The sequence below is a fragment of the Xyrauchen texanus genome, chromosome 7 (assembly GCF_025860055.1).
Source record: "Xyrauchen texanus isolate HMW12.3.18 chromosome 7, RBS_HiC_50CHRs, whole genome shotgun sequence".
NCBI classification, from domain to species: domain Eukaryota; kingdom Metazoa; phylum Chordata; class Actinopteri; order Cypriniformes; family Catostomidae; genus Xyrauchen; species Xyrauchen texanus.
The window spans coordinates 40799417-40826371 of NC_068282.1; the positions used below are offsets into that span (position 1 = coordinate 40799417).

The window sequence follows — 26955 nt, forward strand, 5'->3', positions numbered from 1 at the left end:
TAGTCAAAGTATCGCAAACTGTTTGACTTATAAAACATATTTTTTTAAAGAGCCGTTTGGGAGCCAAAAGTGCCAGCTCTTTTTGGTGAGCTGAGCCGAATGAGCCGGCTCACTGAAAAGAGCCGGAAAGCCCATCATTAGTAGCTGGCTCACTTAACGGCAACAGGTGTCATTAATAACAAAGGTTTCTGAATCTTACGTACTGCACCTTTAACCTACAGTGGCCTACTACTCTATTTTCCATGCTCAAAGTCTCTCTTTCAGCATTTATATTATTCACGTATCCCTAATTATCCATGTACAATAGGTAAAAAACAGCAATGCTGCTGACTAAAGCACAATTAGCATGCCCACACACACCATGCCGTTTTTATATTCACCACTGTTGTTGCAATGTTTTTATGTTATTTGCACACTTTTGAATCTAGTTGAATCAATGTTGTTATTGGAATAGTTCACACAAAAATTGTAAATAATGTCATTATTTATTCAACCTCAGGTAGTTCCAGAATTGTATAATTTTTTTCTGCCACGGAACACAAAAGGTGAATTTTTGTTGAATATCCTAACTCTTCTTTCCATTTAATAACAATGAACAGGGACTGTGGCTGTTAAGGTCCAAAATAAATAAAAAGCACTATTATAAGTATCATAAAAGAAGCCCATGTGACTTGCACTATATTTACATCTTTTGAAGCCATACAATGGCTTTGTGTGAGGTACAGCTGTAGCTTAAGTCATTTTCACTGAAATTGTACCCTCTGCTGTAGCTTTCATATGAGATACGAAAGCTATGGTAAAGGTTGGATAGAGGTTTTTTTGTTTGTTTTGTTTTTTTGCTTTCTCATGACCAAATATCATTGACTTTAAACTTGATGTGCACATCATACAGCTGTGTATTTGAGAGCTGCCAAGTTTTCGCCTTGTGAACACAGAATGCTTAAGCATTTTAAGTTCTTGAATAACGGACGTTTCGCCATCAGGGTTACCTCATGTGCGTTTCTACTTCAGTATGGGACAATAGGCATCTTGATTTCTGGAAAAAAATACAGTGCGTCCAAGCTAATGGCGTAAAAGCTGTGGTGAAGAAGAAGATTTTTACAGAATTTAGACTTCAATCTCTTGTGATGACACGATTCAGCCTTATTTGTGATGACTGTGATGACACGATTCAGCCTTATTTAGCAACGTAAATCTAACAGAATTGTTTATGTGATAATTTTTTTTAAATATTGTGTGTACGTTTATAACATTATGTTTTGTGTTATATTACCCTGGAATTAGTTTAAAATTAATTACCACATCTGCGAGAGGGTTTCGATTACAGCTGCTAAGAGAGTAAATTTGGCATCTTCACCCATCTGACTGTCTTAATCCACCGCTCTCTATTTTTGTTTTCTTCTGGAAAGTCATTCAAATGTAATGGTGGATTTGATATTTTGCTGTTGGAGCAAATGAGTAAGTGAAAATAATAATAATAAACAATAATTTGTAATTTTTTCCACTCTCTCTCAGTTCCCTCTTTCTCGTCAGGATCTCTTAGGAATGATGGAATAAAGGCGGCTGATGTTCTGACAGTTTTAAGAGAGAAGGTTGCCTTTGTCTCAGGTGGGAATTGTGTAACTGCATTGTAAACACACACACACACACACACACACACATTCATTGAATTTGCCCATTATTTTTCAGCCTGCTTCATTCTAGTAGTTAACGGCTCTGTCTAAACACCCTCTTTAGCATGCACCCACACAGACTCATGGGTATTACCATAATTAGGGCCATTGTAGCACTTTATGTTGTAAAATTAGAAATAAAATTAACCTCTTCTCTTCAGGAGGAAGAGACAAGAGAGGGGGACCCATCCTTACCTTCCCAGCACGCAGTAACCATGACAGAATAAAGCAGGAAGACCTGCGAAAACTTGTGACCTACCTCTCAACTGTGCCCAGGTTATAACATTTACTCTGAAATTACTTAAAGAAATAGTTCATCCAAACATTAAAATTCTGTTGTTATTTACTCACCCTCATGTTGTTCTAAACCTTTATGCTGTTATATTTATGTAAAACACTATAAGAGACATTTGTAAGAATTGTTTTAACTCTTTCCCCGCCAGCGTTTTTAAAAAAAGTTGCCAGCCACCGCCAGGGTTTTTGACGAAGGCCCGCAGAATATTTTCTTCCATGAATATATGAAGATGCTATATATCAAAATAAAGATCTGAGCCTCTGCTCAGAAAAAAAAAATATTTTATTTTATCTTCATTTGTTCTTTTTTTATTGCCACTTGAACAGAGGTAGGTTTTGTCAAAAACAACATTTCGGACAAAAAGCTGAGAAAAAGGCATTTTTATCAAACAAGTGCTTTAGTATTAGTATGTTGTTCCACTTCACGTTTGAGACGATCGCAGTCTTTGATCAAAGAGTTGCGTACTCTTTCAAAACATGCGTGCGGGTCTTCCTTACCGTATACCACCTAAAACATGGATACCCGTAAAATTTCGTGTTTGGCGGGGAAGCGTTTTTTCATAAAACCCGGAAAATTCCGTGTTTGGCGGGGAAAGAGTTAAGAGTATTTTTCTGTACAACAGCAGTTCATGGTCACCACATCTATCAAACTTCAGTTGTAATAAAACGAGCTGCATAAAGATGCCTCCTTATATATTCCACGAAAAACATAAAAGCATACGGGTTCAGAACAACATTAGGGTGAATATAAAATGACAGCATTTGGATTAACTATTTGTGACATATCATTCTACTGTGTGCAAAATATTGTAAAGTATTTTATGCCTTATCATGATAAAATTGCTAAGGGCAAGGTTAAAAAGGATAGACTTTTGATATTTTTAAAAGGCTTTGATTAGAGCATCTCTTTGATCTTTGGGCCATTCTGATCCAGTGCAATGCTACTCAAAATGTATAGCTTCATCAATGCATAGCCTTGCTTAAGCATTAAGCATATGCTATGAGCTTAAGTAAAAAATCTTAACCATTTGTACATAACAAATGTAGATTTTCAAAGTTACATCTGTTAGGTTGGACTTAAGTTTTCTTTCTTTTATCTGTGTGCATCGCAGTGAGGATGTAAGTAAACGAGGGTTTACAGTGATTGTCGACATGCGCGGCTCTAAGTGGGATCTAATCAAGCCATTGCTGAAGACCCTGCAGGAGTCATTTCCAGCTGAGATCTGCATCGCTCTCATTATCAAACCAGACAACTTCTGGCAGAAGCAGAAGACTAACTTTGGCAGTGCCAAGTTCACATTTGAGGTACAAAATGTAATTTTGATTTTTGAGAAACAAAATGAAATATATAATATCACAGTTATTAGAATCAGCGTTTTGCATGGAGTTAGATTTTTTATGGCTTTTATATCCATAACTAAATGCATTTGTTCAAATCAAAATATCATGAAGAGAACAAAAAAAGTTTGACTAATTGGAATAGAGCTCCCATTGGATCTAATCTTCGTCATGCCAAAAGATTTTTATATTATTTAAACAATATCACATATGGAGCGAGCAGGGGCGAAGCACCAAATGTTTTGCCCCTAAACTATTTTGGTTTGTGGTTGGAAAAACTTTTAAAAAAAATGTAGATTGGTATTTAACAGTGCTAGATTATTTATAAGTAATTAACACATTTTAATTTTCAATCACAAATTTTCTTTGAATCAAGAAATAAATTGGTTTAAAATCATTGCTACTATCAAAATGGTATTTATTAATACATTTATGAGTTTTACACAGGGTCCAAAATTAACAAAAAATATAATATTACAAAACAAATTATAATATTTCTTATGATTTTATTATACAAATGTATTTGAAATAAATAAATATATTTATTTATCTTAGTAACCATGAAACTATATATTGCATTATTTTTATTCAAATTTATTTTGGTTAATTTGGCAGTGGAATTATTTAGCTGTTTTTTCCTTATATATTAGTGACAAACAACACAGGTTCCCTTACAACTCAGTACACTTGACATTGCGTTTATTAACGCATATAGGGAGAGTGCCTTCCTACACAACCTAGTTGAAACCTCTCTACAATAATACCAATATTGTAATATTGGCTATGGTGTTTGAGCCCCACCCATTTTGGAGTGAAGCTGTCTGCAATAAAAGCAGGTGCACAAACACCATTTCCTCAGAATTTCTTCCATCAAGACAGCGATCATCTCTTGTCTAGAAGCCCTCTACCTTCGCCATTGGTATACAATACATTGGTATCGCTCCCCTGCAGTGCTCTGGTGAACATCACACCACCTTGCCACTTGACGCTTCGCTGGTGAAGCCATATGTCCCAGGCCATCTGAATTATGATGCAGACTTATTGTCATGCCCTGTATCATGAGGTGATACAGGGCAAATGGAGACTTCATCATCAAACTATACTGAGGATTGGGGAAATATTCAGCAAAGCAGAAATTGACCTATTTGCCTCAGTGGGGAATACTCACTGTCCCCTCTGGTACGCGAAGTCCCAGCACCGCTGGGAGTGGACACAATAGCACACAAATGGGCAGCATAACACAAATATGTGTTTCCCCCAGTATGCCTGATTCACTCTGAGTCTGAGAGGACAAGGAAATGATTCAGTTGGTTGTGCCGAAATGGCCCAACCAGCCATGGTTTCCGGAAATGGTAGAGATGCTGTACATTTCGCCATGGGAAATACTGCTGAGGAGGGATCTCAGGCGCAAGGCACAATCTGGCATCCCCAGCCCCAGCAGTGGAACCTGCAGGTGTGACGCATTCAGTCATGAACACTATTTTACAGGCCAGAGCACCGTCTACGAGATGCCTTTGCACGCTAAAATGGAATGTGTTCACTGATTGGAGTCTCTCACATGGCAAAGGCCCAGTAAACTGCCCCATACAAGAAATTTTCATATTTCTTCAAGAACGATTAGACGCTTGACTCACTCCACCAATGCATATCATGCACATGAAGCCGGCACCTATATAAGCAAGAATTATTTAATCTCAAAGTTCCTTAAAGGAGCAAGATGACTAAACCCACCTCGGCCGGTTACAATCCCGACTTGGGACTTAACTTTAGTCCTTAAAGCTCTCGCAGGGTTTGTATATGTTTGTATGTTTCTCCACCTAAAAATTGTTCCAAAAGAAGCCAAAGCATCAGTCATGTACTGCAAGAATATGGAGTGGACTGGATCGAATCCAGCTTTACTACAGGTTTTCCATTTCCCACTCCCTGCTCACTGGTGAGAGTGTTCTTGGAGCAAGAGAAATCCCTGACATGCTGGCTTTTGACTTCCAAGCAACCTGAAAAAATACATAACTCTTTTTCACTGCTCACGTACTGTGGTCTGTAATCCCATGACAGTCTGCAAACGGAATGATGCAGACTATGAAGTGTACCAGTGCTGTACTCCAATTGGAAGATACTGTACATTTCAGCACTCTTGGAACACTGCTTGTCCAATCAGATTAAAGTAGTGGTTCTAAAATTGTGGTGGGGAATTCCGAAAGCAGGGATCTCAAGACGTGTTTTTCTAAGTTAAACTGTTAAACTTGACACAGCGACTTAAACATTTTATGTTTATGACTCAACAAAGATCATCCAAAAGCATCTGTCTGACACAGGTGTACATAAATGCTTTGTTACGAATGCGTTGTTAGAGCGTGAGGTGTCTCAGACATGAGCTTGTGATGTTGAATCAAGGACATCAGAGCCCAAAGTGGCATGAACATCCAAACTATAAAATCTTATGAATGCGTGTGGAGAGTACCCGCCTGCCGCATCACAAACATGCTGCAGAGGGACACCTCTAGCCAAGGCTTTAGAGGAGGTGACCCCTCTGGTAGAGTGAGCCCTGATAATTACACCTCGTAGGCCAGGGCAATAGCATCCCTCTCCAAATGCGACATAGTCTGCTTGGTGGCGGCCGCCCCCCTGTTGCAGCCCCCATGGCAAACTAATAGTTGCCCTGACTTATGCCACTGGCTAGAGCGGTGAACATAAGTCTGAAGGGCACGGACTGGACAAAGTCTGTGAAGTCTTTCCTGCTCCGGCGTTGTAAACGGAAAGGAACCTTAGGCAGGTAATCAGGATGAGGGTGCAAAATTGCTTTAGCCATTCCTGGGGCAAAATCTAAGCAGGCTGGCAAGACAGACAGAGCCTGTAGATCCCCAATTCTTTTTAGATAAGTAATTGCCATAAGAAAAACCACCTTGAGAGTCAGAAGATTATCAGACGCTGACTCTAGAGTTCGAAGGGGGTCTCAACCAGACCCTCAAGGACTATTACTAAGTGCCATGAAGGGATCATGGTCCTAGCAGGAGGTCTCAATCGCATGGCTCCACGAACGAAGCGAGCGAGCAGAGGATGTCTCCCCAACGGCACCCCATCAATCAAGGCGTGGCAAGCCGATAGAGCGGCCACGTAAACCCTGAGAGTGGCGGGGCATGTGCCTACTGACATTTTTTCCTGCAGAAAGTCCAGAACTGAAGCAATCTGGCAGTTAACTGGATCTGCATTATGTGCATGGCACCATCTTTCAAAGACACCCCATTTATTGGCGTAACTTCTTCTAGTAGAGGGAGCCCTAGCACTTAGAATGGTCTCGATAACTGCAGGTGAAAGCCCAGTGTCCCTCAGTTGGTACCCTTCAGGAGTCAAAAATGAAGGTTCCACAGCTCGGGCTGGGGATGAAATATTGTCTCCTGCGCCTGAGACAGAAGGTCCCTCCTGTATGGAATTGCCCAAGGTGAGCCAGAAATACAGCCATCAACTCAAGGCAGTTGATGTGCCAATCGAGCTGATGACCCTCCCATTCCCCTTCAGCTGGACGACCACTTAAGACCGCACCCCAGCCCTTCAGGGAGGCGTCTGTCGTTAGCAACTTGCGTGAGTGGGACCCAAAGTAAGGAACCGGGGTCTGAACCACATAGAAAGGGTATGAAGCGCACAACGCGTAACCCTTATTAGCCTTAGGGGACTGGCCCTTGGATGAAATCCCCTGGCTTTGAGCCACAACCGAAATGTGCAGAAGACCCAAAAGGATCACAGAGGATGCAGATGCCATGAGACCTAGTATTCGTTGATACTGACGAACAGTGCAACCTTGGCCTAGCATGACTTTGCTCAGGGTGTTCTGAATGAACACGATTCGAGTGGGAGACAATTGTGCCCGCATCGTGACCGAATTCCATACAACGCCCATATAGGTAATTCCCTGAGTGGGAGAGAGAACACTCTTCTTGACGTTGAGTCTCAGACCCAGAGAAACCAGATGAGCTAAGACGATATCCCTGTACTGAACTGCCAGTTCTTGAGACTGTGCTAGTATCAGCCAGTCGTCTATGTAATTCAGAATGCGGATGCCCCGGAGTCGCAAAGGAGCCAGTGCTGCATCCATGTATTTCATGAATGTGCGGGGTGATAGGGCTAGGCCGAATGGAAGAACCCGATATTGGAAGTGACCAATCGTGATGTTGGATTTGGGACACGACCGTCTTAATAGTTAGCATCTTGAACTTGAATGCCCAGACTGAGCGATTCAAGCCTTGAAGATCTAAGATCGGACGCAACCCCCCACTCTTCTTGGGAACCAGGAAGTATCTGCTGTAATAACCTGACTCTTTCCCTGGAAGGGGAACATGTTCTATGGCCCCTTGGACCAAGCGATTTTGCAGTTCTTTCCACAGTAGAAATGCTTGCTCCGGTTTCACGGTAGTGAAACAGATCAGCCTGGTACGCCTGTAACACTGCCATAGTGTGCAGGGCAGTACCAGCCTGACCTGCTGCCTGATAAGCCTTCCCCACGAGCATGGAGGTGGTCCTGCACGGCTTTGTGGGGAGAGTGGGTCTCTTTAGTGAGGATGCTGAGTCAGGTGAGAGATAACCCGCAAGTGTCTCTTCTACCGGCGGCACCACTGAATACCCCCGTGCCTCGGCACCCACTATAGTAGAATATGTCGACGTCGAGGGCACGAAGACACAGGAAGTATAAGGTTTCCTCCATGAACGAGAGAGCTCGTCATGGAGGTCATCAAAGAAAGGAAGGGACTGATATAGCGTTCCCTTCCCTTTTTTTTGGCCACTAGACAGAATATGTGTTCTAGTTTTGAGCGTTTGCAGCGTTGCCCTCACGAACCGAAGAGGCGCCGAAGCGTGCTTCAGGCTTACGAGAAGGATCAGCTGGATCTGGGGAGAGACCGAGAGGTGTCTCAGACATGAGACACATCGCTCCTCAGCCAGCTCTATGCGAGAGCCCCACGATCAAAGAGTGGGCACTGGCTCTTGGAAGCGAGACGAGTGTGAAGCATTTTGACTGTAAACAGATCGCAATGCTTGCACCCGCCCTGCCCCAACGCAAGAGCAGCATGCTCTTCCCCCAAACACACAAAACAAAACTGGTGTGTGTCCGTTTCAGCCATAGAGTGTAAACATGGGAACACACACCGCTTGCTTTGTTTATCAGTCATTCTTTTTCTGCGCACTGCCTAACAATTCTTACTTGTAACAGAGGAAAGTAGAAAGTTCTGACAGTCAAGAAGCACAACACACACAGATTGATCTGAAGACAAAATATCTGATGATGCACCTGTGACGTATCTATTTACACCCCTGCTACAGGTGCATTCAATGATGTCACCAGCAGAGGCTATAAATTATGATGTGTTGCACACATATTCACAGCTGGTCACACCTAAAGTTGTTCCCAAAGTGCTAAATCAGCGCAGCATCAAAGTGTAGCTTTTTGACAGGGAACCATCATTCTTACATTGACAGTGCAGAACACAAATCCTTAAGATGGTACCTTGGTGGCATTTGGTTGTTCTGATATGATCAAACATGGTGTTTGGTCTGAAAAGTTTAAGAAACCACTGAAGTAGAGGACCAGAACTAACAGTTAATATTTGTTTATTTGAGTTAATTACATGATTTAATTGTTTTTTCCCTTAGACCAGTATGGTTTCAGTGGAGGGTCTGACTAAGTTGGTGGACCCGTCCCAGCTGACAGCAGATCTGGAAGGCACTCTAGAGTATGACCACGTGGAATGGACTGAGCTCCGCGTTTCACTTGAGGAGTTCACAGGAGGTGCTCTGCACCTCCTCTCCCGTCTAGAGGAACTTCAGGAGGTGCTTTCCCACCAGGAGTTGGCCGGTGACGCAGAGGAAGGGCGGAAGCTCGTGGAGGAGCATGCTCGGCTGAGGAAGACCATGACAAAGGCGCCAGTGGATGAGTCAGACCATGAAGGACAGAGGCTTCTTCAGAAGATCAGGGATGGGGGGGACGGAAGGCTTTCGGGTGGGGCAGACTTTCAGAGTTTGGTACCTAAGATTTCCGCACTTCTGGATAAACTTCAAGTTACGCGACAACACCTGCTACAGGCCTGGCACAATCGTAAACACCAGCTGGACCAGTGCTTCCAGTTAAGACTGTATGAGCAGGATGCAGAAAAGGTGAGGCTAAAGGAGGGGAGCATGATGGAAAGATGCCTAAGTGAAAAAATAAGACAAAGGCAGAGCAGCCAGTTAGGGATGACTGGGGGAGAAATGGGAGAAAGAACATGTGAACAAGTGCATTTTACAAAAGTGTTGTAATTAAACAATTATAACCAACAAAAATCATAAGGGTATATAACTATGATGTGATGAAAACTATTAGAGAGAAATGTACTTAACATTTTTTGGTCAATGGGTAATGCAAGTGAACCATCATTCTATAAAAGTATGTCTATGCACTAAAAAAAATAAAAGACTGTAATATAAAAATGCAAAACAATTATTATAATGATTAAATACTTCATTGAACATGAAAATAATATGCAGAAATATGCAATATAACAATTACATGAATATATTTTTAATTGTTTATTTAGAAATAGTTACAACAGAGAGATGGTTACACGCTAAAAAATGAATCAACATTACTGTGCTATGAAATCAATACATTATAGACAACTTCAGTTGAGAATAAATTCATGGGGATCCACCTTAACTATAGTGGCTTTTTAGATCTGTTTAAACATAAAATGACAAGTGTCCTTACACTGATATATTGCTCCAAAATTACTTTGTAGGCTTACACTTTGTGATAAGATTGAGTTTGTGGGCGATGGAGGAGTCAGCAGATAGTTGAGGTTAGTATTTATTCACTCTTTCAGTGTCACACAGAAACTAAAACAAAAAGGCCTCTTGGTGGCCATACACAAACAGGTCAATAGTATCAAACAAAACTACAGGAACAGGCTCTGGTATCTCTCTCCCACTCTGATGCTCTGGGCAAGAACAGCCCAATTAATCACAACATATTCCTTCTCAATAGTACTGTACTTTGTCTCCCTGAAGGAGAGCTTGTGACTAATAAACAGCATTGGCTGTTCCTCCCCTCCCACCTCCTGCAAGAGCACCGCCCCCAGCCCCCTGTCAGATACATCAGTCTGTAAAATAAAGGGTGCAAAGTGGCCCCCACAAAGTGCGGACTTTACCTTCAGGTACGCCTGTTGGCATGACTCTGTCCACTGGACTGGATCGGGGGCCCTCTTTTTAGTAAGGTCAATCAGTGGGCTGGTGACATCAGAGCACAAACCTCCGGTAGTAGCCAGCCAACCCCAAAAACTGCCTTACCTCCTTTTTGGTCTTGGGCGTCGGGCAGGCCATGAACGATGCGGTTTTGTTAACTTGTGGACGCACCTGCCCGTGACCCAAGTGGAACCCCAGATACCTAACTTCCACCCGCCCAATTGCACAATTTTTCGGGTTTTTCTTGCGATTTGGAGATAAAGGGATCTGCCAATAACCCTTTTTTAAGTCCAGCATTGAATAAAATTGAGCTGTGCCCAACCGATCGAGTAACTTGTCAATTTGTTGCATTGGATAAGCATCAAATTCTTCCTGAACAACCTTTTTCTTGTGTTCAGGAAGGCGATGGGGCAGCTACAAACCACCACCCCCGGGGTGGTTTCGTTATGGTGCTCTATAAGGTTCGTGCATCCGGGAAGGGGTGAAAACACATCCACGAATTCCGCTTGCAATCAGGCAATGTCTGTAAACTGCAACGGTGAGAGGTGGTCTTCACAAGGGACCAGGTGAATGAATTTGGATTGGGAGTAACCTCTGGCCCGAGCTTTGCCCTCTCCCTAACTACTGTTGCTAAGGCTACAGGCACCCCTCCCTTCATGATTTGAGGAGGTTGAGGGGGTAGATTTTATTTACCCCTCTCCTATCTGTTCGCCTAACCTCATAATCGAGATCTCCAACTCATCGTATGACCTCAAAGGGTCCTTGCAACTTGGCAAGTAATTTGTAGCTCGAAGTGGGCAGCAATACAAGCACTTTATCTCCCTGTGTGAATTCCGGTAGCCAAGTGCCCTTGACGTACAGTCGGCATTGACGTTCTTGCGCTTGGAGCAAATTCTCCTGTGTTACCTGCCTTAAAGTGTGGAGTTTTACTCTAAGGTCCAGGACGTATTGAATTCGATTTTTGATATTCAAAGTTCCTTCCTCCCAAGCTTCTCTTATGACATCGAGCATACTGCACGGCCATCACCCATACTGTAGCTCAAATGGGGAGAACCCTGTGGAGGCTTGTGAGACCTCTCGTACTGCAAACAGCAGGGGTTTGAGCCACTTATCAATATTCTTAGCGTCATTGTGTACAAACTCATGAATCATGTTTTTTAAGGTCATATTAAATCGTTCGACTAACCCGTCGGTTTGCGGGTGATAAATGCTGGTGCAAATTGATTTAATGCCTAATAATTAGTACAGTTTGCGTAGTATACGTGACATGAAAGTTGTGCCTTGATCAGTGATGACCTATTTCAGAATATCCACTCGAGAGATTATTCTGAAGAGTGGGGTCAGGTATCCGGTATGCTCCTGCTCAATTGGGTGCAGCATGTGGTGTGTCGGGGGCCTTCATCACAGGGCATCAGAAGTGCCCTGGTTCCCCACAGCTCCAGCAGACCTGCCCAGACTTCACGCCCGCAACCACGGCAGTGGAATCACCAACCTGGGGAAGAGAGTGGAGAGACACAGGGGGAACCGGCAGATTGAAAGATCCCTGGGCCAGGGGAGCCTGTTTAGGGAGAAGAACTTCCCGTTTCTGGGGAGTAGGACAGGACGAGGACAAAAAGAAAGGGAGGATGGAGAAGGAGAGAGAGAGAGAGAGAGAGAGAGAGAGAAAGAGGGTTCGCTGGCCCCCTGACCAGCACCAAGTGGTCCTCAGCCAGCAGGATGGCTTCATCCATCAATGCCAGGCAGTGGCACTGGACCCATTATGCTGTCCCTTTTGGTGGCCGGGTGATAAATTGCTCCAGCACCACCAAATCGACTGCGGCCACAGCATCGTGTTATGTTGTCAAAACACAGCAGTAGTCACGGAGCTGTTGAGCAAAGGCAAACATCTGAGCATGGAAATGCTGCTGATGCTGTTCTGGGCTGTGACTGACCCACTGCAGGATGGCTCATATCAGCTTCTTGTATTCCATGACGTCTGCCACCAGAAGCTGCTGGGCCACATGTTTGGCCTCCCCCGTCAACAGCTGCAAGAGCTGGACCGCCCATTGTTTTTTGGGCTATCCCCAGGATTCGGCCGTCTACTTAAACAGCTCGATAAAGTACTCCATGTCATACTGTGGGCCCATCTTTATGAGCGTTACATGGGGAATGGCTGAAGCTGTGGCCAGGGTTGTGGTTGCAGATTCCCCCTAGGGCACAAAGCTCCAGGACACCTACTGGTCCTCAGCTTGGACCTGAAAGAGCACCTGGAACTGCTGCTCCTGCTTCTGCTCTGTATGTAGGTCCAGGAGGGCTTGGTGCTGTGTTTGGTGGATGCTGATTAGGGTCTTGATTATTTCGTCCAGCTGTGAGGTCTCAATGGTGACGATTCCTTCCTCAGTTCCCGGGTTTCGGCACCACTGTGACATCTCAAGTCAGGTTCAGGGGAAATGAGGAAACAGGAACCAGTTTACACACTTCAGGGTTCTCTTATTTTCCACACTTTAGGGATCTTTCACTTTCAGACTTTTCAGTCTAACACAACAAACACTCTAGAATAATTATTATAGAATAATTCTAAACATAAAGTATCCTTCTCTTTGTAAATGGTATCAGCATCATTGTACAACACAGTTTTTCTTCTCTCCTCCACTGCGACTCTGGCTGCTCCTTTATCTCTCTCCAGCTCTCACTGTGGCACAGAACAGCTGGTAGAGATCATTTCCCACAGGTGTCAATCCTTACTGTTCTTCCTCTCACTGTCTCGCTCCCCACAGACGTCGCTCGGCCACACCCACATTACCTCAGTATGCCTGTGATTTTGTGCCAAATCTGACCTGACAGCTCAAATTCCCTCAATATTTTAGGTTTACTGTAGTGAATCGGGTTAAGACAAGGATCTGGTTTTGAACATGTTTTTTTATGTACTCACTCAATAATGGAACAGCCTAAATGTACTCATTAATCAATGCACATGTTTAATGCCCTCACAACACAAAGCATATGCATTCTCTTAGCCTCATCTAACTCAAAGGGATGAGGATAAAACTCTTGCAGGGTAACAACCTGAGCCCTAAAAGGGGTTGCCAGCACTTTGGCACATAACCCTCTCTGGGCTTAAGGAAGGCTTTTGATAAGCCAGGTCCCAACTTTAAAGAAGAGTCTTTAATCGAAAAGGCCTGAAGATCCCCAACACATTTGACTTATGTCCCAGACCGGGACTGTAGCGGGTCGAGAGTGTCTGAAGAGTCTTGCACCACACAAACACTTAATGACTAGAGAGTGTTTGCCAATAGACAACCCACCAAAAAGGTCATGAGTGGCTGCTATGGCAGCAACTTGTACTTTAAACGTAGATGAAGTAAGTCATCTGCCTCGTTAATGTGCGCCCTGGCCTGAAGTATGGTGTCAAGCACCAGCTGCAACAACTCTATTGTGTCAGATGAGCCCCGTTAAAGGGCCAGACATAAAGTGTCCACAGCTCCGGCTTTGGATGTCAGATTGTGCCTCGGGATTGCAAGAGCAGATCCCTTCTCACTGGAATTTCTTATAAAGAGCATTTAACAGCTCCACCAGCTCTAAAAAACCAATTGCTTTTGGGCCACTTTGGGGAAACTACCAGCATGGTTTCCCTGTCTTTTCCAATCTTGCACAGTACTTGATATAGCAAGCAGATGGGTGAGAACACATTTTTGCATGTCACTGGCCATTTGTGAGCTAGGTCGTCCAATCTCAGTGAAGCTTGTGTTATTGAGTACCAGAAGCAACAGTGAGACAAGGGAGACAAACAGGTCCACCTCAGCTTTCCAGAATATCTTCCAAATCCTCTGAACTAACTGAGGATGAAGTCACCATTTCCCAGGCCTGACACCTTGATGTGAGAGTAAATCTGCTCCACAGTTTAGGTGGCCGGGACTTGCACTGCACGTATTGATTGAAAAATTATTCGATCCAAAGGAGACTTTGGCATGCTAGATTGAACATTGGGCATGACCACACTCCTCCTTGACTAATCATATACGCCATGACTGCTGTATTGTCCGTACGATTCAGAATGTGATGACATTGTATGTCTGATCGAAAGGCCCTTAGAGCCAAGAGGACTGTGATGTCTATATGCCAAATGCCAGCCAACCATAGCAGAGGGCTCCCCAGCCTGTGTTGGACACATCCGTAATGATTTCTTGCATCTGACCACTTGGGTGAGTGCAACTCCCTTCAGATAAAACTTTGAACAGATTGTGAGCTTTGCTAGACAGTGACATGTCACTTTGAGGCGAAGGCAAATGTGTCACCAAGCGTGATGAGGGAACCTCAAGTTGAACCAACACTGCAGAGGTTTCATCTGTAACAAGACCAACTGGGTGATGACAGCTGCTGTGGCTATCGAACCTAGTACTCGCCTGAAGAATCGTCTAGGTAGTTCAATACCCAGACGCCATTCAGCCTCAGCGGAGAGCGTGCTGCATCAATACATTTCGTAAATGTGCATGGAGCCAGGGACAAGAGTAGAAGAGTAGAACTTTGAATTGAAATGCCCCTCAAAGGTGAATCTCAAGTGACAAGGGGAAACTTCTACATGAAAGTACAGGACTTTCAGCTCGATCAATACAAAACGATTCATCAGACGGACATGACACCAAATCATGTTGAAAGGAGACTTCCTGAGTGTCCGATTCTAGTGCCACAAGTTCAGTATGGGCTGAAGCCCACTGCTCTTTTTGTTGATAAGAAAGTAACATCTGTAAAAGCATTTCTATTTTTGCCTGTCGGTACGCTCTCTATCACGTTTTTGGCGACGAGATTCTGTACCTCTGAGTATAGGATTGGTGCATCCTGCATGACACAGTGGAGGAGAGGAATGCTGTTGAAGCGAGGCGGTCACCTTGCAAACTGAACCACATACTGTGTTCGGTACCCAATTGGAGATGCCTGAAGGTCTCAATCCCATTCAGTGTTTTTTTTTTAGCTGGAGTGTATTGGTCCATGGTCATTGGTCCCTGGACCATCAGGATTGCTTGCCCAAAAGGTACCTGACCAGAGAAAAGCATGAGTGAATCGGCTGAGCTACACTACCACCCACCTCAGCAGGATGTATTTGTAAGTCAGCGGTTGCTTTTTAGCCAACTGGAACCTCTCGTGAAGGAGCATCAAGCAGAACATCTTTGTCCTTGTCTTGTCAGACCTGAAAATATGAATCCAGAACTAGTGCTCAGCAGACAACATGGTTTCAAAGGTTCTGCCAACAGCCTGGGAGTCTTTAAAGTTACAATTATTTGAATATGCTGCCTAATGATGCTCACTCATAATGTCTGTACAAATGTATGAAAATATTCACAAATGATAATTCTAATAAAATGTGAATGAATAAATGGAAACAAATCAGTCTCCGATGCGTGGGTGGCCTCGTAAATCCTGAATGTTGCAGGCAAGGGTTTAACATGCTTCTCCATTGCAACGTCCACCCAGCAAATCAAAGTTGTGGTGGTGTTCTTGCTTTTATTACTTGCTGTTTTTCTTCTTTTGTTATATGATAGTTGGCTAAACAATGTGCCTTACCTCATGACAATGCTAGAAAGAGCTTTGAGGCATTCAGCCCTGGCCTGTTGAAATACTATGGTTATAGCGCCCCTTAGCTGTTTAGAACTGCTACTGACTCATCTAAACAGTGATTGCAGTGGTACTACTGTATGTAAAATATGTGTAACACATACAGTATGTGGAATATTTCTTGTATTAAGCCACCAAAATATTAGGAACAAAATCTAATTTCTTCATGTTTTTGACAGATGCAGTTTTAGCTAGAGACAGGTTCATAATGTAACATATGCAATGAAAAAAACAAAAATTTCATTATTCTAGCTAAATGCAATTTTCATTGATTCAAAAACATATATTTTAATAAAAAATATTAGGGCTGTCAATTATAATGCATACATTTACTGTGATTATATATATATATATATATATATATATATATATATATATATATATATATATATATATAATAATAATAATAAAAAACACACAATAAAAAATCTACATAATTAATCATGTTCCCTGACCTGTATGTTCATTTCTGTTATTAGTAACTCCAATGACTGGAGCAATTCAAGCTTAAAGTACCACCATTATATTTTTACAAGTATCTTCATTTGGCAGCTTTTCTCAGCTAAAATGTATATCTGCAAGCAATTTAATGAAGTAATCAACATTTTTTATTTAGATTAAAATTGGTAACCAATTGACAGCCTTAACCATTTTTCAAAATACCATTTTATGGCATGTAAGAATATTGGCCAGAAAATAATCTCAATTAACCCATCATTGGCAGGTGTAACAAAATGTAAATTTTGGATCCTAAATACATTTAATGTAAACATTTCTTTATTGAAATCATTATGATATTTTTACTGTACTCCCTTGTGGCTGAAAATCTGCAGCAGCCCTTGTGCTCTGTTTAAACCCAAACCGAGAGGCAGTCTCACACTCCTCAGTCCTGCTGCCTGAGCCCATCTGTGCTCCACTAGAGCCAAAATACTAACGGATATTTGTTGTAAAGCAGACAGAGAGAGAGAGAGTTTATATTAAGGTTTACATGTAGACCCCTAAAATAACAATAGAAAGCTAAATCACCCAATGGCCTTCAACGACTGTTAAGCAATTTTTTCTGCTCTTTTCTAAATATTTATGAAAAAGCATGCAGTTGGATTGGTGAAGTATGGTAATATACAGCCCATGATTATAGTTTGCTACTTTATGTGTTTCTAAGCACTTAGAACAGGACGTTTTTGGAAACAAACTGTCTGTGAAGGTTAAACCCTCCAACACCATCTTTCTCTCTCTCTCTTTTTCTCTATAGATGTTTGAGTGGATAGGACACAATAAAGAGCTGTTCTTGCAGTCACTCACAGACATTGGTGTAAGCTACCAGCATGCAGCAGATTTGCAGACCCAGCATGACCACTTTGCCATGAACTCTATGGTAGGACATCCAGCTGTTCTAAGGGAATGTTAAAAGTAGACAGCCTTGATACAGTTAGCAGGACAAAATGAAATAGCATAAATGCAGATTCTTTTTACAAATTTAACAGTGTTATTCTGTCTGCCACCCTGTCTCTTTTCCCTCTGTCTATCTCTTTCATCTGTTTCCATGTCTTCCCCAATGCTATTGTCTCCCTCTCTCTCATTAATTTTTTTCAGAATGCATATGTGAATATCTCACGTATCGTCTCTGTGGCATCACGTCTGTGTGAGGCGGGTCATTACGCAGCGGCTCAGATCCAGCAGATCTCCAGTCAGTTAGATCAGGACTGGAAGAGTTTTGCTTCAGCACTGGAGGAGCGCAGTGCCATCCTGGCCATATCCACAGTGTTTCACCAAAATTCTGAACAGGTGCGACTGGGCAGCTTGGCATCTGGTTCTTACTGTTTTTAGCACATTAAGATTATAATGTAAATCCTTAAAATTTTTACAGACTTTAGGCCTCTCAGTCATTTTTTTAGTCGTTCGTTCTATTCTACACCTTACCCTATACCGTCACCATTTGATTGACTGGTGGCGCTTGGCGCGCCGCCCTATGCTTGCATCGTTGCGGGCATATAAACCGGAACCCAGTGCCACACCATCAGAATTTTTCCTCTTTCAGGGTCACATTGTCATCTCACGTACTCTGGAACCCTAAACCGACATGTCACTGTTCTAATCGGCACCTGGTCAGTAAGTATATCTCCCTGTGTGCTCCAGCTAAAAGATATCCTATGAATACTTCTGTGTTATTGTATTGTCACGCATAATATGATCATGTTTGGAGGAGATGAGGGGGATGCTATATCGCTGGATGCTGGGCTTTCACTGGCGAGACTTGTATACATTCAGGTGGGGCGCTTACGTATTTTCCCTCGAGGGAGGGAAATAGCACAAATCAGCCTCTGAGTTTCTTAAAGTTCTTGCTTGAGCCTGAAAAAAGGAGGGGTTCATCGTGTTGGCATGCCACCGGTGCTGTTCTTTCCGGAGCTGCACATTGTGACTTTACATTTGCCCTGTTCAGTGAGATCACCTTTGCTTTGCTTGTTAAAATTACCATGCCACAAATTGGTACCCTGGCCACTAAGATCTCTGCTCAGGAATTTGGCAGGCCAGGGCGGCCCGATGTCCATGGAATGACACCCCTGACTAAAAATGGTCAGGAATTAACTTTTTAAATTCCTCACTTTTTCAATCTGCCCTGTAGCACATTTGGCCCTGTTTTTACTGTTGTTGACTTCATGCCAGAAGCCATATCACAACACAGGGATTTAAGGCGCCTCCACGTCCCATAGCAGCCCTCTCGGTTTCCCCGCTGTGGCGAGCCAGAAATGAGTTGGTGGCATGACACAGGTCACTTGCATGCCAATTTTTACAGTTGTTGGTGGCATGCCAGAAGGCTGCTATGTCACAACACAAACTTAATACCTTAATACTATGCATGCTGGATAGGCCCTGTGGAGACAGATTTTGAGTCATGTTCGTGTGCTGGACTAGTTTGTGTAAATCGATTTGAAAGATGCATATTTTTATGTGCAGATAATCCCTTTCTACTGGCCATTCTTAGTGAGCTTAGGTGTTAGGTCAAAAATTGTGGTCTATTTCATCCCACTGGTGTGAATAAGAGCATGCAAGCAATGTTTCTCTACACTGTGTTAAGATGTTGGACCACTACCTGGTATGGCTAGTGTTTTGGCATCGAGCCGTATGGTTTATTGTTCTTCCACTTCTTTCCTTTTTTCCGTGGTTATAGCAATGCATTATAACAATGTGATTAAATTATCATTATGTACTAAACATGGTAAAAATTCTACTTATTTTTATAAGATTTTTACAACTGAAAATAGGTCAATAATTGTATTATAAATAAGAAATGAACACATACTGTAACACATTTTAATCAATATATTTAGTTTTCATTTTCTGATCAATGCATCACAATGTATCAGTTTATTTGTACACCCCTATTAACATGTTGTCATTTACCCAGTATCTACAGTATGTATATTTCCTGTTCCATATTTTATCATTAATTTGTCACCTTTAATAATTTTTTCAAACAATTCCAAATTTCCATTTTGTGCAACTGTGGTTTAGGTTCCTGTCAGCTTTACTCTGCTTTCTTTACAAATAACTAATTTTTCTAAATATGCACACATAGCTAAATCATGCTTTTGATTTATGACCCCAGTTTGTGAGATTATCAGCAGTTCTGTTTAATTATGTCTATGCTTGTTTTTGATGAGTATGTACAATTCTCTCTTTGTCCTCTCTGTTTTTATTACATGGACATTTCATGCTGTAGAGTTTAAGAAGGTGTTCTCTCCCTGTACTATTAGTTTCTGTCCAGCATGGAGGGCTGGGTGAAGTCATGCGGTGAAAGCGGGTTGCCGACGGCAACACAGGAGCTTGAGATGGCCATTCACAACCACCAGAATCTGTACGAGCAGGTCTCCACAGCATACACAGAGGTGAGCACTTCATAAGCTGAAAGGCCGTTGTTCTCTATTTAAATTATTATTTTTTCATATTTATGACTTTTATACAAAAATAATACTGTTTATGTCTTTTGTTGCCCTGCCACAAAATCTTAAGACATATAGGAATGAAGTATTTCTTTTTATCCAAATGACTAAAGCTCTGTGGTGATTCTGATCTTAGGTCAGTCAGAAAGGAAAGACCCTGCTGGATGTGTTGCAGAGGCCCCAGCCGCCAGCTGACTCTGGGTCTCTGACAGCTGGGGCTGACTATAGTCAGGCTGTGAGGGGGGTTCTAGAGGTGGTCCATGAGGTAGTTCATCAGTATCGCAGACTAGAGGGTCTCTTGCAACACTGCAAGCTCCGACTGCACCAGAGACTGCAGCTATGTGTGTTTCAACAAGACGTGCAACAGGTGACTCACACAGACATGCATCCACATGTACACATATACACATATGCATGTTTCACATGGACATGCATACATGTTTACACCTGCACACACACATGCATCACACAGACAAGCATACATGCATACACATGCACTCACACATACATACACAGACATACATGCACACACACATACACACACACATGACTGAGGGCATCTGAAGTATGTGGCCCTAGACTCTCAACCTTTTAGCAGTTGTTTGTAGATATTTGCGTGTAAAGATGTTTCACCCGCTGCAGAACAAAATATCAAGTGCAGAGAGTTTTAGGGGAAGTGACACAGACTGTGACTCACAGAACTGACTGAAATTGACTCAGTGTCCTCAAGGGACCACAGTATTGTGCTTGGCCTCCAGTCAATACCTCCAACAATACACTTCACTTCCTGTGGCCGTCACCTTCAGGGCCTTTTTGTTATAGCTTCACTGGCTCTCTGTCAGAGCTGTGTTGTTTCTTTGATTTGACTGGAACCTTTTCAGGGCCTCTTTAGAGAAAAATCAGGCCTGCTCGGGCTTTGAACTTGTGCACTGAACTTAATAGCTGTGACTTCTAACTGCTAACGTTTGGTCAACCTTTCCAAAATACCTCTATGACCCTTGACATTGAACTATTTAAGCTCTTGCAATCAGTGTGTGTTTAATAAGTTCCCGTAGGAAAGAGAAATCACAAATGAAATCTCTTCTTTACCTCAATTATTTCTCAAATACAGCAAGATAAAATGTTGAGCAAATGGGGACTTTTAATAGCTCCTTCTTCTCAAATATTTCTCTGAGAAAAAGAGCTGAGTAATTTCATGTGTCTTTTCTGAAGAGATTTCAACAATGTCTCAAAATGTGCTCAAATTTACCAAGATACCAAAGTCAGCTACTCTATCCAAAGGCACATATTTCAATATGAACTCAAACGTTTATCTCAACATTCTTCCTGGACCATAAAATCTGAGCTATGCTATGAACATTCATTTTACATCTATTTATTCTTAAGGCGCGGCCACTTTTATCTTCACGATGTGCAATTCCACTGACTAAAAACAGACATCTCAATGGGAAACCGCGCGATCTGTAATTTCGTGCAATGGACATCTGGTGGAGAAGAATTTCCCCTCGCAGATGAACTGATCACAGGAAGTTATTTTCAGTGTGAACTGTTTATTCCACTGATGTTTTTGCCCAAAATCTCTTTTAGTAAATTTTAGTAAAAGTTCACTGTTTAGCATAGCTGTAAAGAGCTTGAGTGCTGTGCAGAGACTGTAAATTTCTGTCATAATTTACTCACCCTTATGTCATTCCAAATATATACACTTTTTTTCTTTTTTTTATGCACATAACACATTTAGGTGAAATTGTTATATCCTTGTCCATTTTTTCAATACAATGGCAGTTGATTTGTAATGTCTTTCCATCCATCCATCCATCGTCAACCGCTTATCCTGTGTACAGGGTCACGGGTTGTAATGTCTTTATAGTATAAAAAAGGATCCAAGAGTATCATAAAATATGACTTGTGGGGCGATAATTCCACCTGAGTGGAGAGCGCCTTTTTGAAGATTTCACTCCGCTTGCTCATGCACTTCATGGTATGCTGGTTTGGGAATCTGGGAAATGAGCAATCAGCCTGAGGTTATAGAGTTCAAACTTTTGACTGGATGGTGTTTTAGTGAAGTTGCAAACCTTATACATAAATGTAAAGTAAAAATCAAAGCTAAGAACAAGGAAGGAGAAGAAATCGAACGGGAGTGGAGAGACTGTGAAAATTAGCAAAGATTCCCTTTGGAATCTTAAGCTTCACATTGCCAGAGAGCATGAGGATGTATTATGCGAACATGGTAGCACAGCAAAAGGTGAGCTAGTAGGCTACACTACCATACGATAATGAATTAAGTGATAATGGTAAGGTATCTTGTTGTTTTGCAGTCATGTCAGTGCAGCTGCCAGCTAGATGCAGGCCAGGTTTTGCGGAGGTGTGAACGTTAGAGCACCCTCAATTTAATATGTAAGCTTAATAATACTGTATATTGGAAAAGCATATTTCCTTGAATCCCAGCGAACACACACACCAAATCCCTGCATCAAAACTAATAAACATGTAGGATCTTGCAGATCAGTGTGTCTTAATTTGCAGGTGCAGCATTCTGCTTTCACGCACCCTTTGAACAATTGAGCATTTGATTGGTAATGATTTCCACTCTCACACAGAGAATTTCAAAGGGGAATTATCTCACTTAATCAACCGCCCATTGCTTTCGATTTATGCTCCAGGATAAAGTGGCACATACTTGCTGGTCAGTTTCCCAAAGCCAAATCCACACCTTAATGATAAGTGAAATGTAAAAAAAACAACAAAAAAACAATGACACTAGATTAGTGGTTGCGGATAACATCTTCCGACATCGCTTGCTGCATTCATGCGCAGAGAAATTAGCTCTAAATGATTATAGCCTACAATAGAAAAATCTTTTCTTAAACGAAGGCAGTGTAATTTGTGGATCAAATAAGTTTTATTTGTTTTGGGATAATTAAACATATACTGTATATTGGACAAAATCTCACTTTATGCAGGATGAATATTTTTTTGTTTGTTAAATCCATGGTTATACCCTTCTGTGCGCATGAAGATGAAACACATGATCATTTGACGCATATAAAGTCCAGATTCACTTTACGCAGCTTTAAAAATATAAAGTAAAAACAAAGGGTGCACATGGTATTTACTTATATAATCATAATTATATCATTAACCACAGTCCTTTAGATTGCATACAATTCGTACATATACTATAAATTTGTAAGGAATATTAATCAAGCAACAATGCTAAAAAAGAGAAACATTCACGGCTATTTATGGATAAATTAATACGCCATTTAAAACTGAAAACAAAATTAGAAAATTAGAAATTGCTCATTTTAATTTACAGACCTAAAGTCTGATAGTATTGAATCAGTAACATTTTAATGTATCAAGCTGCAGTAATAATCATTCAGTGGAGACAACTGAAAAACAATAATGAATTTCACTTTTACCTGTAATATTTTCCAGGAATTGCGTGGCGCCATGAGAGGTTCGGACGTGTAAACGGCAAGCTCTGTGCACTTTGATAGTTTTAATACTTTTTGTGTCATAAACCAGTGAGATTTGATACACCCTGATTCTTAACTGTTCTAGGAAAACAATATGTCAAAGAAGTAAAAATCCTCGGGCTCTGGAGACATTAAAAGACACTTACGTGCTCAAGCTGAAGCCCCTGAGCAGCAGGCCGAAACCCCAGCTGTCAATTTGGACAGTAAAGTGCAGGAAATTCAGCATCAATTGATGAGCATCTCTGCAATTTTGACGAATGTCGCTGCTAACTTGGAGGATCTTGCTGTAATACGTTGATTGATCACTGCCATGGAGATGGAAATCACTGAGTTGGTTACAAGAGTGGAGGATGTTGAGCAATGTATAGATAATCTGGAGTCATCAGAGAGGGAATTAGCTGCTAACCTGCTAGCGACCAAGGCGGACTTGGAGCACGTTTGGGAAAAGTTGGAAGACTTGGAGAATCGTAACCAGCTAAACAACATCTGAATTGTTGGAATTCCTGAGGACGAAGAAGGCCGAGATATGGTAAAATTCCTAGACAAGCTCTTCCTGAGTCTGCTCGACATAACAGGCCATAACCTGGAAATAGAGCAAGCTCACAGAGTTCTGCCTGGGAGATCCACGGAGAGAGACAAGCCCCGATCAATTCTGGCCAAATTTCTGAGATCATCCGATAAAGATCTCGTGTTACGCAAGGCTTGAACTATTTGAGGGATGGACGCCAGTTGGCGCTGTCATGCACAGGGTTAATGTGCACGTTTTCCTTTTTTCTCTTGTTTAGGGTTGTTCAGGGTTTGATTGTTGCACTAATGTTGGAATGTGTTCGTTATAATTTAATTTTTGAAACACAATCAATTTTTTTCTAATATATCAAATGTTAATATGAGTGGATTGTCTCTCTCCACGTGGAATGTGAATGGGTTGGTGCACCCCATGAAAAGAAGGAAGATTATTTCTTAAACATCAGAAATATGATATTAATCTTTCCCCACAGGAAGCTGAAAATTTTGGGAAGATATGGGGTGGACATGTTTTTTTAGTGCTGGCTCAAGTAAGAGCAGGGGAATCATTACATTGATAAGTAAACATTTACAGTTCAAATGTCTCAAATAGGTTAAAGATAAGTTAGGAAGAGTCTTTATAGTTTTAGCAGTAATTCAGGGGCAAAGGTTGAATTTGGCTAATATTTACGCACTTAACGCTGAAGATCAGGGCTTTTTTTATAGATCTTGAATGGATGTTGCAAGCCGCTGGCACCCCTCATGATATAATACTGGGAGGAGACTTTAATCTTTTGATGGACTCAGACATTGATGATTGTGAAGCAAAAGTGTGTATGCCTCCTAGAGCGACATTACACAGGATGTGTAAAAAGCTTGGTCTTTCAGATATTTGGAGACTTTTGAACCCATCTGGTAGGGACTATAAAAAAATGTCATCCGTCCATAAGATTTATTCTAGAATATATTTTTTTATATTTTTTTTATATCTATATGTCCCTAATTTCATCTGTTGTTGATTGTTCAATTGGAAACATTTTAGTCTCAGATCACGCTGTAGAAACAGTAAGTGAGCTAGGAATTTGGGTCCCGGGTTTCCTTGGACTCTTCACAGCACGGGATGAACTGGAAGAAGCGAGAGAGCCGAAGAAGAGAGATGACAGAGAGAGAGCTAGTTCTTCGTTGGTAGGAAACTTTTGAGCTGAAATTGGCTACGCCCCAAATGTGTCCTCAGCCAATCAAAAGTGGCTTTTCAGAGTCACATGGTCTATTCTTTTCAAAGTTGATTTAAAATCCTTTGTATGGAGGATTCTTACAATCCTTTGTGTGGAGGATTGTTACAAACATTATGAAACCGTTATGAGGGAGTGTGGACTAGGATAAAAAAAAAATGTCAAGTCTGCATCTAGAGATGCAAGGGTGCACCTTATGCAATTCAAGATTTTACATAGATTGGGCCCCCTCTAGATTGGATAGGCTTGGTCTTAAAAGACACACCCATCTGCTGGTGATGCCGGTCAGAAGATGGAAACACAACCCATGTTTTTGGGGGGTATGTTAAGATCCAATCATTTTGTTTGAAGGTTCAGAGTATTATGTGTGATGTATTGGGCACTCAAATTTGACTTTGCCCCAGACTCTGGGGAGGTCATAAATTTAGGGGGAAAACATGTTTAAAAGCCATCACTATATGGTGATGCTAGTGGTGCAGAATTACACATTTCACCTTTAAATTCGGGATATGACAGACTATCAAATATATCTATCATATCTCTTCTCATTGCCTGAAAATGCTCACTTACTGTTATCTGAACCAGTGTCAAAACTAAACCGCGTGAGAGTGACCCAGCATGTGCGTGATATAAAGACTGATCAGCAGAGATATTTTAAACTTCAGCATTTTATTTGTTTTATATTTGACTGGATGGTGTCTTACAATGCATTGGCAATGTACACTTAAGTTTATCTTTCCAGTAAAGCTGGATATAAATTGAATCTGCCCGATTGATCCTAAAATTGAATACGTGTGTGTGTGTGTGTGTGTGTGTGTGTGTGCTAAGGTCTTGGACTGGATTGAAAACCATGGAGAGGCATTCCTAAGTAAACACACAGGAGTTGGAAAATCTGTGCACAGAGCACGAGCGCTACAAAAACGACATGACGACTTCCAGGAGGTGGCACAGGTTAGAACAAACTAATGTTTGTGTGTGCATCTTGAGAGCAGAGCAAATGAGCTGTAGTAGTGATACCATTTATGACAAATCCTGTTATTCCTGGTAGCAAGATCCATTTCGGCCAATACAATCACAAGTTGGCACTCAACAGCCTATAGGTGTAATGGGGTCCAAAACGTTTTGTGATCAAATCACTCTAACCACATTTGTAAGTAGTTAAAAACTACTCCCCTAAAGTAGCAAAACCTTCATCTCGAAACTAGATTAGAGCTGTCAAAAGTAATGCGTTAATGCATGCGATTAAAAATAGTTCATCGCGATTAGCGCATTTAACGTTAATAAAGCATAAAGCAGCAAAAATATTGGTGGGATTAGTGTTGTCGATTCTACATGCTAGAGATGTATTTTTCCCTTTTTTATGGAATTATCCTGTTTACATTCTGCTAATATTTATGGAATTTGGTTCTAATGTGCTTCTTTCTCTCTCGATATTTCATCTCTGCATCTCGATCTCCTACACCAGAATACTTACACTAATGCAGATAAGCTATTGGAAGCAGCGGAGCAGCTGGCTCAGACGGGAGAGTGTGATCCTGAAGAGATATATGCTGCAGCCCATCACTTAGAGGTCAGAGTTCAAGAGTTTGTCCGCAGGGTGGAGCAGAGGAAACTGTTGCTGGATATCTCTGTGTCTTTTCACACCCACACCAAAGAGGTAGTGTACAAACACACAAACTGTTGAGAGAGTTCCTCTGTTCAT

General features: G+C 41.7%; 1 protein-coding gene across 1 annotated transcript in view; it reads left to right on the forward strand.

Annotated features, from left to right (window-relative positions):
- The window catches only part of LOC127646385 (kalirin-like), a 140420-nt gene that overhangs the window by 26847 nt on the left and 86618 nt on the right, over window positions 1-26955 (forward strand). The window contains exons 2-11 of the mRNA XM_052129970.1: window positions 1516-1608; window positions 1835-1949; window positions 3080-3272; window positions 8946-9446; window positions 17350-17472; window positions 17691-17882; window positions 19853-19984; window positions 20175-20405; window positions 26082-26204; window positions 26719-26910. Of these exons, the coding sequence (XP_051985930.1) occupies window positions 1516-1608; window positions 1835-1949; window positions 3080-3272; window positions 8946-9446; window positions 17350-17472; window positions 17691-17882; window positions 19853-19984; window positions 20175-20405; window positions 26082-26204; window positions 26719-26910 (1895 nt within the window). The remainder of the gene's footprint in view (window positions 1-1515; window positions 1609-1834; window positions 1950-3079; window positions 3273-8945; window positions 9447-17349; window positions 17473-17690; window positions 17883-19852; window positions 19985-20174; window positions 20406-26081; window positions 26205-26718; window positions 26911-26955) is intronic.